Raw genomic sequence first — 12,459 nt, forward strand, 5'->3', positions numbered from 1 at the left:
GATGCAAGGAGACATGTCAGTGTCGGAGTACGCTGAAAAGTTTAAACACTTGGGCAGATTTCACACCCTGAAGATGGCAGATGACTGGCAGTGTAGAAAGTTTGAGAATGGGTTGAGGGGTGACCTCAAACTAATGGTGGCTCCACTCTCTATCAAGGAATTTCCTGCCTTGGTGGAGAAGGCAAGAGTAATGGAGAAGCTTAAGACTGAAGTTGAAGCCCAGTAAAGGTATTAGCTGAAGGTGGGAGGACCATCTGGGTCCATAAGCAGACATGACGACAGGAGAAAGCCGTATTCTAGGCCTCAGTCTCAGGGGCCCAGGAGATTCTCACATCAACCTCAGCAGTCACAGCCTTCTAGGCCTCAGTGCTTTCACTGTAGGGGGCCTCATCTGAGGAGCGCCTGCCCCCAGCATTCTGACAGGAGGACATGCCATAGATGCGGCCAGACGGGTCACTTCATCAAGGATTGCCCAGTTGACAGGAGCACAGTACCAAGGCCTTCATCACAGCCTCAGTCACAGCCGTCGAGGGGAGGTGCGAGACCACAGGCGGCGGGTCGAGTGTATGCTGTGACGGGTGCAGAGGCAGCTGGATCAGGTAACCTCATCATCGGGTCTTGTGTGATAGCTGGTAAGAGATTACATGTTCTGTTTGATTCGGGGGCGATACATTCTTTTATGTCGGAATCTAGAGTGGTGGAGTTGGGTCTTCCGGTGAAGGAGCTCTAGTATGACCTGGTGGTGTCCACACCTGCTTCTGGGTTAGTTAGAACCTCGACCGTGTGTGCTAGGTGTAAGATCTAGGTTGAGGGGCGCAAGTACAGGGTAAACCTCATTTGTTTACCCTTGGTGGGGCTAGATGTCATATTGGGGATGGATTGACTATCTGCCAATCACATTATCATTGACTGCAACGTGAGGAAGGTGTTTTTTCCTAGCTTGGAAGATGAAGACCTGTTGATGTCCTCACAGCAGGTGGACAAGGCAGTGAAGGAAGGGTCTCAGTGCTTCTTAATTCTGACTCAATTGTCCGTTGAGACTGAAATTGGACCCTTGGAGGCGCCTGTAGTAGGGGATTTCTCATATGTGTTTCATGAGGATGTGCCTGGCCTACCCCCTACTAGGGAGATAGAGTTCTCCATTAACCTGGTGTCGGAAGCAGGGCCAATGTCTATAGCACCCTACAGAATAGCTCCTGCTGAGCTAGTGGAGTTGAAGAAACATATTGAAGAGCTGCTAGAAAAACAGTTTATCAGACCGAGTGTATCGCCGTCGGGAGCGCTAGTGTTGCTGGTTAAAAAGAAAGATGGCAGTTCTAGACTTTGTGTGGACTACAGACAACTGAATAAGCTAACCATCAAGAACAAGTACCCTCTGCCAAGAATTAACGACTTGATGGATCATTTGCACGGTGCTGCAGTGTTCTCCAAGATTGATCTGAGATCAGGATACCATCAGATTCGAGTCAAGTCTGATGATGTGCAGAAGACCGCTTTCAGGTCCAGGTACGGGCACTACGAGTATGTAGTGATGTCGTTTGGTGTTACTAACGCCCCCGCTTTGTTCATGGACTACATGAACCGAATCTTCAGGCCATTCCTGGATAAGTTCGTGGTGATTTTCATAGATGGCATCTTGATTTACTCACGGACTCCTAAAGACCATGCAGAGCATCTGAAGATAATTCTGAGCATACTGAGAGAGAAGCAGTTGTATGCAAAGCAGTCAAAATGTGAGTTTTGGATGACTCCGGTTCAGTTCTTGGGGCACATGATCTCGACTGAGGGCATATCAGTGGATCCGTCTAAAGTAGAAGTTGTGCTAAATTGGGAACGCCCTAAGTAAGTGACTGAGATAAGGAGCTTTGTGGGGCTAGCGGGTTACTATAGGAGATTCATTGAGGGATTCTCCAAGATAGCAGCTCCCTTGATCCAGTTAACCCGTAAAGATCAACCTTTTGCTTGGATCGACCAGTGTGAAGAGAGTTGCCTAGCGCTAAAGCAAAAGTTGACTAGCGCCCTAGTGTTGGTGATTCCTGATACCATTAAACCCTTTGAAGTTTACTGTGATGCTTCCTATCAGGGGTTGGGATGTGTTCTGATGCAAGAACGGAGAGTGGTGGCATACGCCTCACGGTAGTTGAAGAATCATGAGAAGAACTACCCCACACATGACTTGGAGTTAGCAGCAGTGGTGTTTGCACTGAAGATCTGGAGACACTATCTTTATGGTGCACAATTCCAGGTTTTCAGTGATCATAAGAGTTTGAGGTACCTGTTTGACCAGAAAGAGTTAAATATGAGGCAGAGGCGGTGGATGAAGTTCCTAAAAGATTTTGACTTCGAGTTGTTGTACCATCCGGGGAAGGCGAGCGTGGTGGCTGATGCCTTAAGCCGAAAGGCAGTTCACGCCTCTCATATGATGGTCAGGGAACTGGGCTTGGTGGAGTAGTTCAGAGATATGCGGTTACAGGTGGTTTTGGATGAGGGAGTCATTAGATGTAACCATCTCACAATGTCTAATGATTTCCTTGCTCTGATAAAGGAGAAGCAGCCATCGGACCCCAAGCTACAGAGGACAGTAGAGTTACTTGGCACTGAGAAGGCCAAGGATTTCTTGATGGGAAGTGATGGGGTGCTGAGATTCAGGGGCAGGGTTTGCATACCTGAAGACTTAGAGCTGAGAGGTACGATTCTTGAGGAAGGGCACAATAGCCGTTTTAGCATGCACCCAGGCATGACTAAATGTATCATGATCTGAAAGAATCGTTCTGGTAGTCGGGCATGAAGCAAGATGTTGCTCGGTATGTATCGTCATGTTTAACCTGTCAGAAGGCTAAGACCAAGCATCAAAGACCAGGGGGGATGCTTTAGCAGCTTGAGATACCCGAGTGGAAATGGGATAGCATTGCTATGGACTTTGTCACCCATTTACCTCGAACCGTGAGGAACCACGATGCCATATGGGTTATAATAGAACGTCTCACCAAGAGTGCCCACTTCCTGGCGGTAAATTTGATGATGTCTATGGCGAAGCTGGCACAGTTGTATATCAGTGAGATCATGAAGCTGGCACAGTTAATGGTCAGTGTGATGGAATTGAGTGTGAAATTGGTATGAATGAGAACATGTTGGAGATGGGATTTCAAGGGAAATTCTAAGGAATATGGTTTTAGTAAATGTAAAGGCATGAAGAATTATATTGGTGGCATCTTGACGCTCCTAGTAACCATTAAGACTCATGTAGAGTATGATGGATTATGTCGGGGGGAGTAACAGGAGGTCCTGGTCTATGAACCCGATCCGTCATAGAAGTGATGGGATTTACCTTGGGAGTGGTTGGGTGAATACCCCTTGTGCCTAAAACTCTGTAGAGTTTGGGAACCGTCCCAAGTGCAAGCCACCGAGAGCTCCAATGTCACTTACATAATCTGGATATCGAGTCTAAAATGGTGTGTGGTGTTATGGTTGGGATTAATTGGGTGATGTTGATAATTGTGTGATAAATTCTGATTTCTGCTTAAGTATAGAAATTGCATGAATTGCTCTTGGTTCAAGTTAGCTTACCCTTCTTGTATGTTGTGTGTTCCTTGTGTCTTATATTTTTGCAATGATCGTCCCTATTGAATGGTGTGAGCAGATATAGGTGCAGGTGAGGATACACCACTCCTGGACAGGAGATGAGTGGGTTCCAGGACGTTTCCAGTAGTTGTTGTCATCTGTTTTTCCTTATAGATGCTAGGGTATTTTGCATCCCTTTTATTTAGCATAGGCCGTATGTATGGACAGTATATGTATATTTATTTGGAGGATGACTGTATTGTACTTCATATATTGGTCTATTCCTATCAATCACTTTTGAATCATTAAAAATTTAATGTTTTATTTAATAGTATAACAACTATAAAATCAGGATGTTACAATAAATCTAGTATATGGTTGTCACTTAAATATACACAAGAGTTTCGATGTAATTGGTACCTATCATATAATAAAATACTTCAAATTGTAATATTAAATATTTGTTTAGTTGAACTCTATAAAAGAAATTAAAAGTAATTTCAAATACTAAAAATAGTGTAGTAATAAATTATTTTTATAAAATTAAAAAATATATAACACTAGATAAAATAAATTAAAGATAATAGAAGAAGCTTAAATAAGATACAAACTAATTTATAAGATAGCTGTATAAATTAATAGTTAATTTATTAGTCTTACCAAACATAATACTGTTACTTTGACCTTTGAATTATTATTTTACTATAATATTAGTCCTTTTAAAATATTTTTTAAATTTTCAATTAAGTTTTGAATGTAAATTACTAAAATAAATATTATAAGTTTCTTTCATTTCAGTTTGTTATCTCTTATTTTATATCATTTTTATATTTAGTAATTTATATCCACTTACACCTACACAATGTATGTGAATGTGTGATGAGACTTCTGAATACCGTCAGGACAATACAACAACTTTTTTTCAAGTTTGTTTGCTGCTAAATAGGGAGAGAGAAGAATTTAGAAGAAAATAGAATAGAAATTTTCTTTCAATTTCTTATATTTTATGTAAAGGAAACATTTTGTAAATGTCTCCCAAAACAAAGGTATCTAGTAAATTGAAATTACACTGAATTATCTCAAAAATTAATTGGTGTCAACGTAAGTAAATAATATATGAAATAAATAAATACGGATGCAATTTCAAACCAAAATAACAAGTTGACGAGTAATTATTATAACGAAAAGTGCAGTTAAAGGGAACTTTATGAAAAGTCACTATAAGAATTACCTCTTTATCAACTTAGTTTTCAAACATTCACGAAGTAATATTTTTCACATAAATTTATCTAAATTTTAATTCTCTTGGTACGAATTTTGTGACACACAAATCACAATATCTGACAAACTACTCAAATATATAAAAAATAACAAAAAATTATAAATAATAATTAATTTTAATGACTAATAATTATTAGTAATTATAATAACTAATTTAAATATTAATTCACAAAAACTAAAAATTATTTGGTACTAAAATATTTACTATTGTGAATAAAAATTTATAATTAATTATTAAATTAATCTTTAAAATTAGTTACTTAGGTTTTAACTACTAAAATGAATTAGTTTTTAAATTGATCTCTAATTGATTAGTGACCAATTTAGTAACCAATTATAATTTTTTATTTATAATAATGACTATTTTAGTAACCAATAATTTTTTATTTTTATAAATTAGTATGTAAATTAGTCACTATAATAACTAATTATTTTTTATTTTTAAAATTGGTTTCTAATTGAGAATTTTCTTGTAATAAATAATACACCTTGAATAATTACAATAAACAAAATTGAAAGGTCAAACAAACACAACCTAAAACATCCAAAAACTAACTAAAAAAGATATACAAACTCACTCGACACATGGTTACATATCATTTGGCAAATGATAGAGAGACTTTGTTACTTTCAATTAATTGAAGGAGGATGATATCATTCTATTCATACATGAACAACTTTATGTAGTGCTTTTTAGAGTGAAAAAAAAATTGAAAATACTAATTATGGATGAAGTTGAAAATGTAACCATTACCAATACAAATGTGGTTTACAAATAAATATTTAAAAATCTTTAATAAGATGTATACAAATTAGTCTTACATTATTATGATTTTTTGTCAAATATTGTAATATTTTGTTTTTTGAATCTCAGTTTAAATGTAATAAAGTTGTATTTTGTTTTATATATGTAAATGAGGTTGGATTTTTCCACAATGAAATTCAAAAGGCAATTGTGTATGAATGTTGATAGTAGGTACATGCATAAATACTCAAAAAGTTGAACTTTCATATTAGAAAAAATAATTATTATGATTATTATTGTCACGATTGTTGATATTCGAGATCTTTATATTCAGCATAAACATTGTTAAGTTAATGTTTATATTTTGAATCATATTTATCATCGTTATTTAAAGTGTAACACATGTTTTTAACTTCTTAATTTACTTTTAATTGTTATGAAAAAACAAAATTTATTGGTGTAAAAAATAATCACTTGGGTTGCATACATTTATAATCTATATTTTGATTAAGAGTAGTTGATGAATTGCTAGTTGTACAATTAACTCACATAAATTCTGGTTAACTTATATTCTTAAAACAAACTTAAAAATTAAAATTTCAATTGATAATATCTATTTAAAATAATAATAATAATAATAATAATAAATTATCTAATTTGAATATATGTTTAAAATTATTGTAAGTATGTATTTTCTTGTATTAGACGTTTGTATATGAAATATAGCTTTGGATGGAGAGTATATTTTTTGTTTAAGTGTGATTTTATATGAAGTTAGAGAAAATGATTTTATAAAATTCGTAGCCTAAATGTGTAACTAATGACATTAGTTTCACTATAGTAATATTGGAATTTAAAATGTGAAGTTGAAGTTGTCGGTATTAGTAAAAGTTTATGTTAATATTTACATATATTAAATGATTGAATTATATATCATGATAAATATAAAAGTTGTAAATAATTATGTCATTTTACAAATAATTAATAATTAACTTTATAGAATTAATATAATTCTATATATTATATTTAAACTTTATAAGAGTTATAGAAACATAATAATAGATAAGTGAGATAATATTGAAAGTTTAAAAAGAGGTAGTGATGACTTTTTCATGTATAGATTTTATATATGTATGTGTATAAAATCATACCATATACTTTTAATTAGGATTAAAAGTATTAGTTCATTTGACTTAGAGTGAGTTTGTGATTAAGTATTTGTTGGTGTGTGTCATTTGTACATGTTTGGTTGCTCGTACCATGATGTTTTATTTTATGTGTTTATAAAATACATGAGATATATTTCTTAGTTTTTTATTTGTGTCTTTTTTTTTAGTTGAGTGTCCTTTTAGGTGGTGACCATGATTTTAACAAACAAGAAAAGGTTGTGGATGCGAAATTTAGACATATGTTATCTTTATTTTATGAGATACTCTAATTAAATATGACATCAAACAAGAAATATTTATTTTTGAATAATTTTATTTATAAGTTTTATTAAAGATTTTATTAATAACTTGTAGAATTCTTGTTAATGTTTAAGAGTACTTTTGTTTTGAAATCTTAGTTTATTTTTTCATGAATTTTATTTAGAAAAGTGATATATGTAAATCCTATCAACCTCTTCTTTTCCATATTTTATTATTTATTTAAAAAAAAAAAGTTGAGTAGAAAGGTGTTCCATGATCCACCAACTTCAAAGTCCAAGTCTCTTTTGAAAAATATTATAAAAATCATATTAAATTTTAGATATGCTACGTATCCTTTATGAAAGTAATTTTATTTAGGATGACATCAAACACGTGATTAAAGATGGTGAGTAAGATGTATGGAAAGGTTATGTTAATACAAGTGGTTATTATTATTATTATTATTATTATTATTATTATTTGAAACCAATTTATAATTTTTTATATATCACTATTTAACTTATTTATTTTGGTTACAAGTTGTATATATCTTATTCACAGAAATTTCAAACTCATAAAAGTTGGACTTGTTTGATAAAGACATGGATATTGATGAAGTCACGAATAGAAATGTTAATTTTATAGGTTAAAGCAGAGTTGTGAATAGATAAAATATTTTTATTTCTTAAAACTATTCAAATCCCACGTCTGAACACAATAGGTTAACTTTTTACATTATAATAATTTCCAGTCCATTATATTTGAACATTTTTATTATGTATTATTTTAATATCATGTTATGTTTTTTTTTTCAAATTCGCAAATGATTAATTATCTTCAAAATTTTATTTTGAGTTAAGATCCATATATTTAATTTTTCTTCTAGATTAAGATTTTAAATTTACCAATTTTTTATAACAATTAATTTGAAAAAAGCCATAGAATAGAGAAGATATTTGCCTCGTTATAACAATGCCTTTAACATTTTATTTGATAGTCAACTAGATTTTGGACCTGTAAAGTGCATGGTCAGGTTTGTTTTCCAAATATTAAAATTGATTTCAGTATTTTTCTTTTCTACATAAAAGTTCAATGATATTATATTCTGGGAAAAAAATGTAGGGACTAAATATTTAGGAAAATTGGAAAAGTTAATTTCAATACATTAAATCTTACATTATTGAAGTATTTAGTAAACAAAATTGGATGTGGAAACTTTGATTAATTTAATCCTAAAACATGAATATTAAGTTTAATTTTCAGCAGTGGAGATCTTACTTTATGTGGGTACAATTTTGACCTAAAAGTTAGTAATTGAGAATTTTACAACTATTTATTCTACTACATTTAATATAAAGACATTCTTTAAATGTTTTGCTCTCTTTACATACTGGGCCCAAAAGTTCCCTTATTGGGTTGTGCTGTCAGGTCCATATTAAGTTAGACTGTTTTTTTCTACTCCCCTATTGTTTCAACTTCCATAAAGTGTTGAAAAGATCTCAAATATTTTTTTCTTTCAATGTTTAGATCGCGAAATTTGAAAATAGTTTTTAAATATATTTTAGATTATGTAATCACGTAATTTATAATAATTCAGTTACACAATATATGAAAACGTATTTGGTTGGATCTAGAATAAGTTATTAAATTATGCAATTCAAAATACCTCTTAACTCATGAACGATTTAAATTTAGCCCTACACTTATGGAGGTACAAGAAGAAAGAAAGAGGTGCTAATCAGAAATTGCCTTTGCGGCTACCTAAGCCATAACGTGGTTTTTTAACTGAAAGGGGTCAATTTATTTTTAAAATTACCAATCTGGCTTTCCTGTAGGTTTTAAAGAAGTCTTCATATGTCTATGGATGACTTTGAACCACGAAAATGAAGTCACCAAAGTAGATGATAATTTCTATATAAATGAAATTTTAAGTCATCAGCACTTAATTTGATTAACAGGTTAAATATATTTCTAGTCTGTTAACTTGTAGTAAAACTTCGAATTAGTCTCTTTTCGAAATTTTAGCTAAATTCTCTTCAAGTTTAGAAATGTTTGGATTTAATCTGTTTAACTATAAATTTATAAATTTTAACCAAATTTTGTTAAGTTTATTTGACGTTTCAAACACGTTTCACAACTAACATGGAAGCAAAAATGTGTTAAATTGTATAAACAACTCAAATGCTATCATGAAACGCGTTTGAAACATCAAATAAACTTAACAAAATTTAGTTAAAAAGACTAAATCCACAAATTTCTAGAGTTGGGAGATTAAATTGGACCACAGTTTCAAATAAGGACTAATTCCAATTTTTACCCAAAGTTAAGGAACCAAAAACATAATTAATCCTTTGATTAACACACTTAATCAAAAGAAATTGGAAATTGTCATTTTTCACGATCTTTATGATAGACTTCAGTTAAAATTTCTTTTGAATTGTAGTTGTCATTTTTTTGTGACGACTTTGGTATAATTGATTTTAAACTGAAGTTGTCATTCTCTGTGGTGACTTCAGTGCAATGATTTTGAAGTGAAGACATCATCCTCTTTGAAGTGAAATCAATTGCATTAAAGTCACAAAAAGGGATGACGACTTTAGGATGTGTTTGCTTCATGGATTTTACGGAGAATGAATAGATCGATTTGAGGGATATAAAGAGGAAAGTGAACTTGTTTGTTTTAAGGGATGGAGAGGTGAAAATGAAAATATTTGAAAATAAAGTTAATGAAAATTTTAGGATGATTTGATAGATATGATAAATAGAAAAATATGTTTTAATAGATAAAATTGTTAGTCTACAATTTTATTATTATGGTTAAAATTAATATAAAATTAATGTTATTATTATTATTATTAATATTAAAAATGTTGTTATTATTATTATTATTATTAGTTTTAATATTATTATTGTCATTATTATTATTTTTAATTATGTACAATATTTAATAGATATGATAGATATGATAAATAGAAAAATATGTTTTAATAGATAACAAAGTTTTAGGATGATTTGATAGATATGATAAATAGAAAAATATGTTTTAATAGATAAAATTGTTAGTCTTCAATTTTATTATTATGGTTAAAATTAATATAAAATTAAATGTTATTATTATTATTATTATTATTAATATTAAAAATGTTGTTATTATTATTATTACTTTTAATATTATTATTGTCATTATTATTATTTTTAATTATGCACAATATTTAATATTATCGATAATTATTATTATTACGATTTAATTATTTTTCATGTGTTTTAATTTCACAGTTAACATTAGGACTTTTATGTTATCATTATTGTTATTATGATTATTATTATTATTTATAATAAAATTTATTAGTTATTAATAAAATTTATTTTTTTATTATTGTTAATTATTATTATTATTAGTTATTAAAATTATTTATTATTTATTATTATTATTATTATGACCTTTATTATTAGGCTTAATTACTGGTTTGGTCCCTTAATTTGTTGGTTTAGTTCATTTTGGTCTCTTTATTATATTTTAATTCAATTTGGTTCTCTAATTCTTTAACAAGGTTCAATTTGATTTCTGTCGTTGAGTTATCTTTAACACTGTATCCGTATATACCACATGTCATTTTTGTAGAATTTTCAATCTTTTTATTATTATTTTTTCAATTATATTTAAACTTTTTAAAAAAATATTAAACTGTCATGTGTCACATCAGGGTTGTGATAGGTGTCAATATGAGATTTTTTTACTTTTTAATTTTTTTAATTTAAAATTAAAAAAAAACTGCCAAATGTCACAATTGTGTCACATGTCAAACTAATAGTGGTTGTTTTTAATTTAACCATCTATTTGAAATTTTAATTCAATTTAGTATCCATAATTTTTAAAATAATTCAATTTTGTCCTTTCTTATTTGAGACCAAATTAATAATTAAATTTAATTACAACTTATATATTAATATTAAAATAATTTCTTGTCATTTATACATCAAATCACCTCCTAAATACATACTCATGTTATTTTATTTCTTATATTTGTTCATTTGTAATTTTTTACACATGTAAAAAAAAATTGAATAGTTAGGTGGAATAATTTGATCTATAAATGATCAAAAATGATTTTAACATGTTTGTATAAGTTGTAGTTAAGTTTAATTACTAATTTGGTCTCAAATTGAAGAAAGACAAAATTTAATCATTTTAAAAAATAGGGAGACTAAATTGAATCAAAATTGTATATAGAATGACTAAATTGAAAATAACCATGGTTAATCTGACACGTGGCAAAATCATGAGCTACCACGTGACGTTTTTTTTTTCTTTAAATTAAAAAATAAAAAAAAATCTCAAGTTAACAGATGACATAACCATGACGTGATACGTGGTAGTCTAATTTTTTTTTTAAATAAAAAAAAAATTAAAAATTTCACAAAATGACACGTGACATGTACGACACAGGGTTAACGTCAACTTATGGGCAATGAACAAATTGAACATTTTTAAAGAATGAGATGATCAAATTAAACCAAAAAATAATAAGAAAACCAAAATGAACCAAACCAATAAATCAGAAACCAAATCAGTAATTAAGCCTTATTATTATTATTAATATATGAAAAATAGTTAAACTTCATTTGTATACTAGTTTAATTTATAACTTGTAAATATTCAAGTATTTAATATATTTTATAATTCAAATAGTAAATGAGATTATAATAACAAACATACCATTAATTAAAAGTTAGGGACAAATTGATAATATAGTATGTGATAATGTAACTTTTTCTGCAAATCTTCTCTACTATATGACGAAATGAGTTTCAATTCTCACCCGTGAATTCATCCTCACAAATCTCTTGAAACAAATCAGAGTAGAGATAACCTTTCATTCCCTCCCTTTTGAATAGTACCCCGTAAGCAAACATACCCTTAGTTCAAATATTAAACGAAGTCGTTTTAGGGAATGATGAATTTTTCATTAAATGTAATTATCGTTAATCAAATTAGGTGCTCAGGATCGAACTTTAACCTAAGGAAGTTGTCATCTACTTACACAAGTGGTAATTTTTTTAGGGTAATTCAAATTGGTAATTTGAAAATAAATTCACCCCATTCGGTCAAAAAACCTCATAAAGTTGTTATATTATACTGATACATAATATCTTCCTAACCTCTCAAAAATCTGGCAATTTTCAGTTCAGGAAAAAAAAAAAGTTTGTTTTCAAACTTTTCTTTGTTTCTTTTTTATATGTTATTCATACATAATAACTTACTAATCTCAAGCATTTCTGCCAAAAAAAATCTTTGAATCACTTCTTTTCATTCACAGATTTGAGCCTAAATTCTTACTTAAAGATCAAATTCAATGTTATTGTCTATCAAAGATTTATTCGTACCTGTTCAGAGTTTATGCACCAGAGTTTATAATTGGCATGGATAGAAACTATGCAAATTTATAAATTGCCAAAACGAGG

General features: G+C 30.0%; 1 protein-coding gene across 1 annotated transcript; it reads left to right on the plus strand.

Annotated features, from left to right (window-relative positions):
* The first annotated feature begins 2,461 nt into the window (after positions 1-2,461).
* On the plus strand, positions 2,462-3,120 carry LOC146881889 (uncharacterized). Its single transcript, XM_085669387.1, has 3 exons — positions 2,462-2,687; positions 2,779-2,804; positions 2,878-3,120. The coding sequence occupies exons 1-3, from the start codon at positions 2,462-2,464 to the stop codon at positions 3,118-3,120; spliced, it is 495 nt and encodes a 164-aa protein (XP_085525513.1).
* Positions 3,121-12,459: the final 9,339 nt, after the last annotated feature.

The sequence above is a fragment of the Vigna unguiculata genome, chromosome 11 (genome assembly GCF_037176805.1).
Source record: "Vigna unguiculata cultivar grain cowpea cultivar isolate G323 ecotype 2 chromosome 11, ASM3717680v1, whole genome shotgun sequence".
Taxonomy (NCBI): domain Eukaryota; kingdom Viridiplantae; phylum Streptophyta; class Magnoliopsida; order Fabales; family Fabaceae; genus Vigna; species Vigna unguiculata.

Bases quoted from the DNA above. Each gene is read 5' to 3' on its own strand.
- LOC146881889 (XM_085669387.1), top strand. From the start codon at position 2,462: ATGCGGTTACAGGTGGTTTTGGATGAGGGAGTCATTAGATGTAACCAT. The intron at 2,688-2,778 runs GTACGATTCTTG...TCGTTCTGGTAG, and splicing joins TGAAGACTTAGAGCTGAGAG to TCGGGCATGAAGCAAGATGT. The intron at 2,805-2,877 runs GTATGTATCGTC...ATGCTTTAGCAG, and splicing joins ATGAAGCAAGATGTTGCTCG to CTTGAGATACCCGAGTGGAA.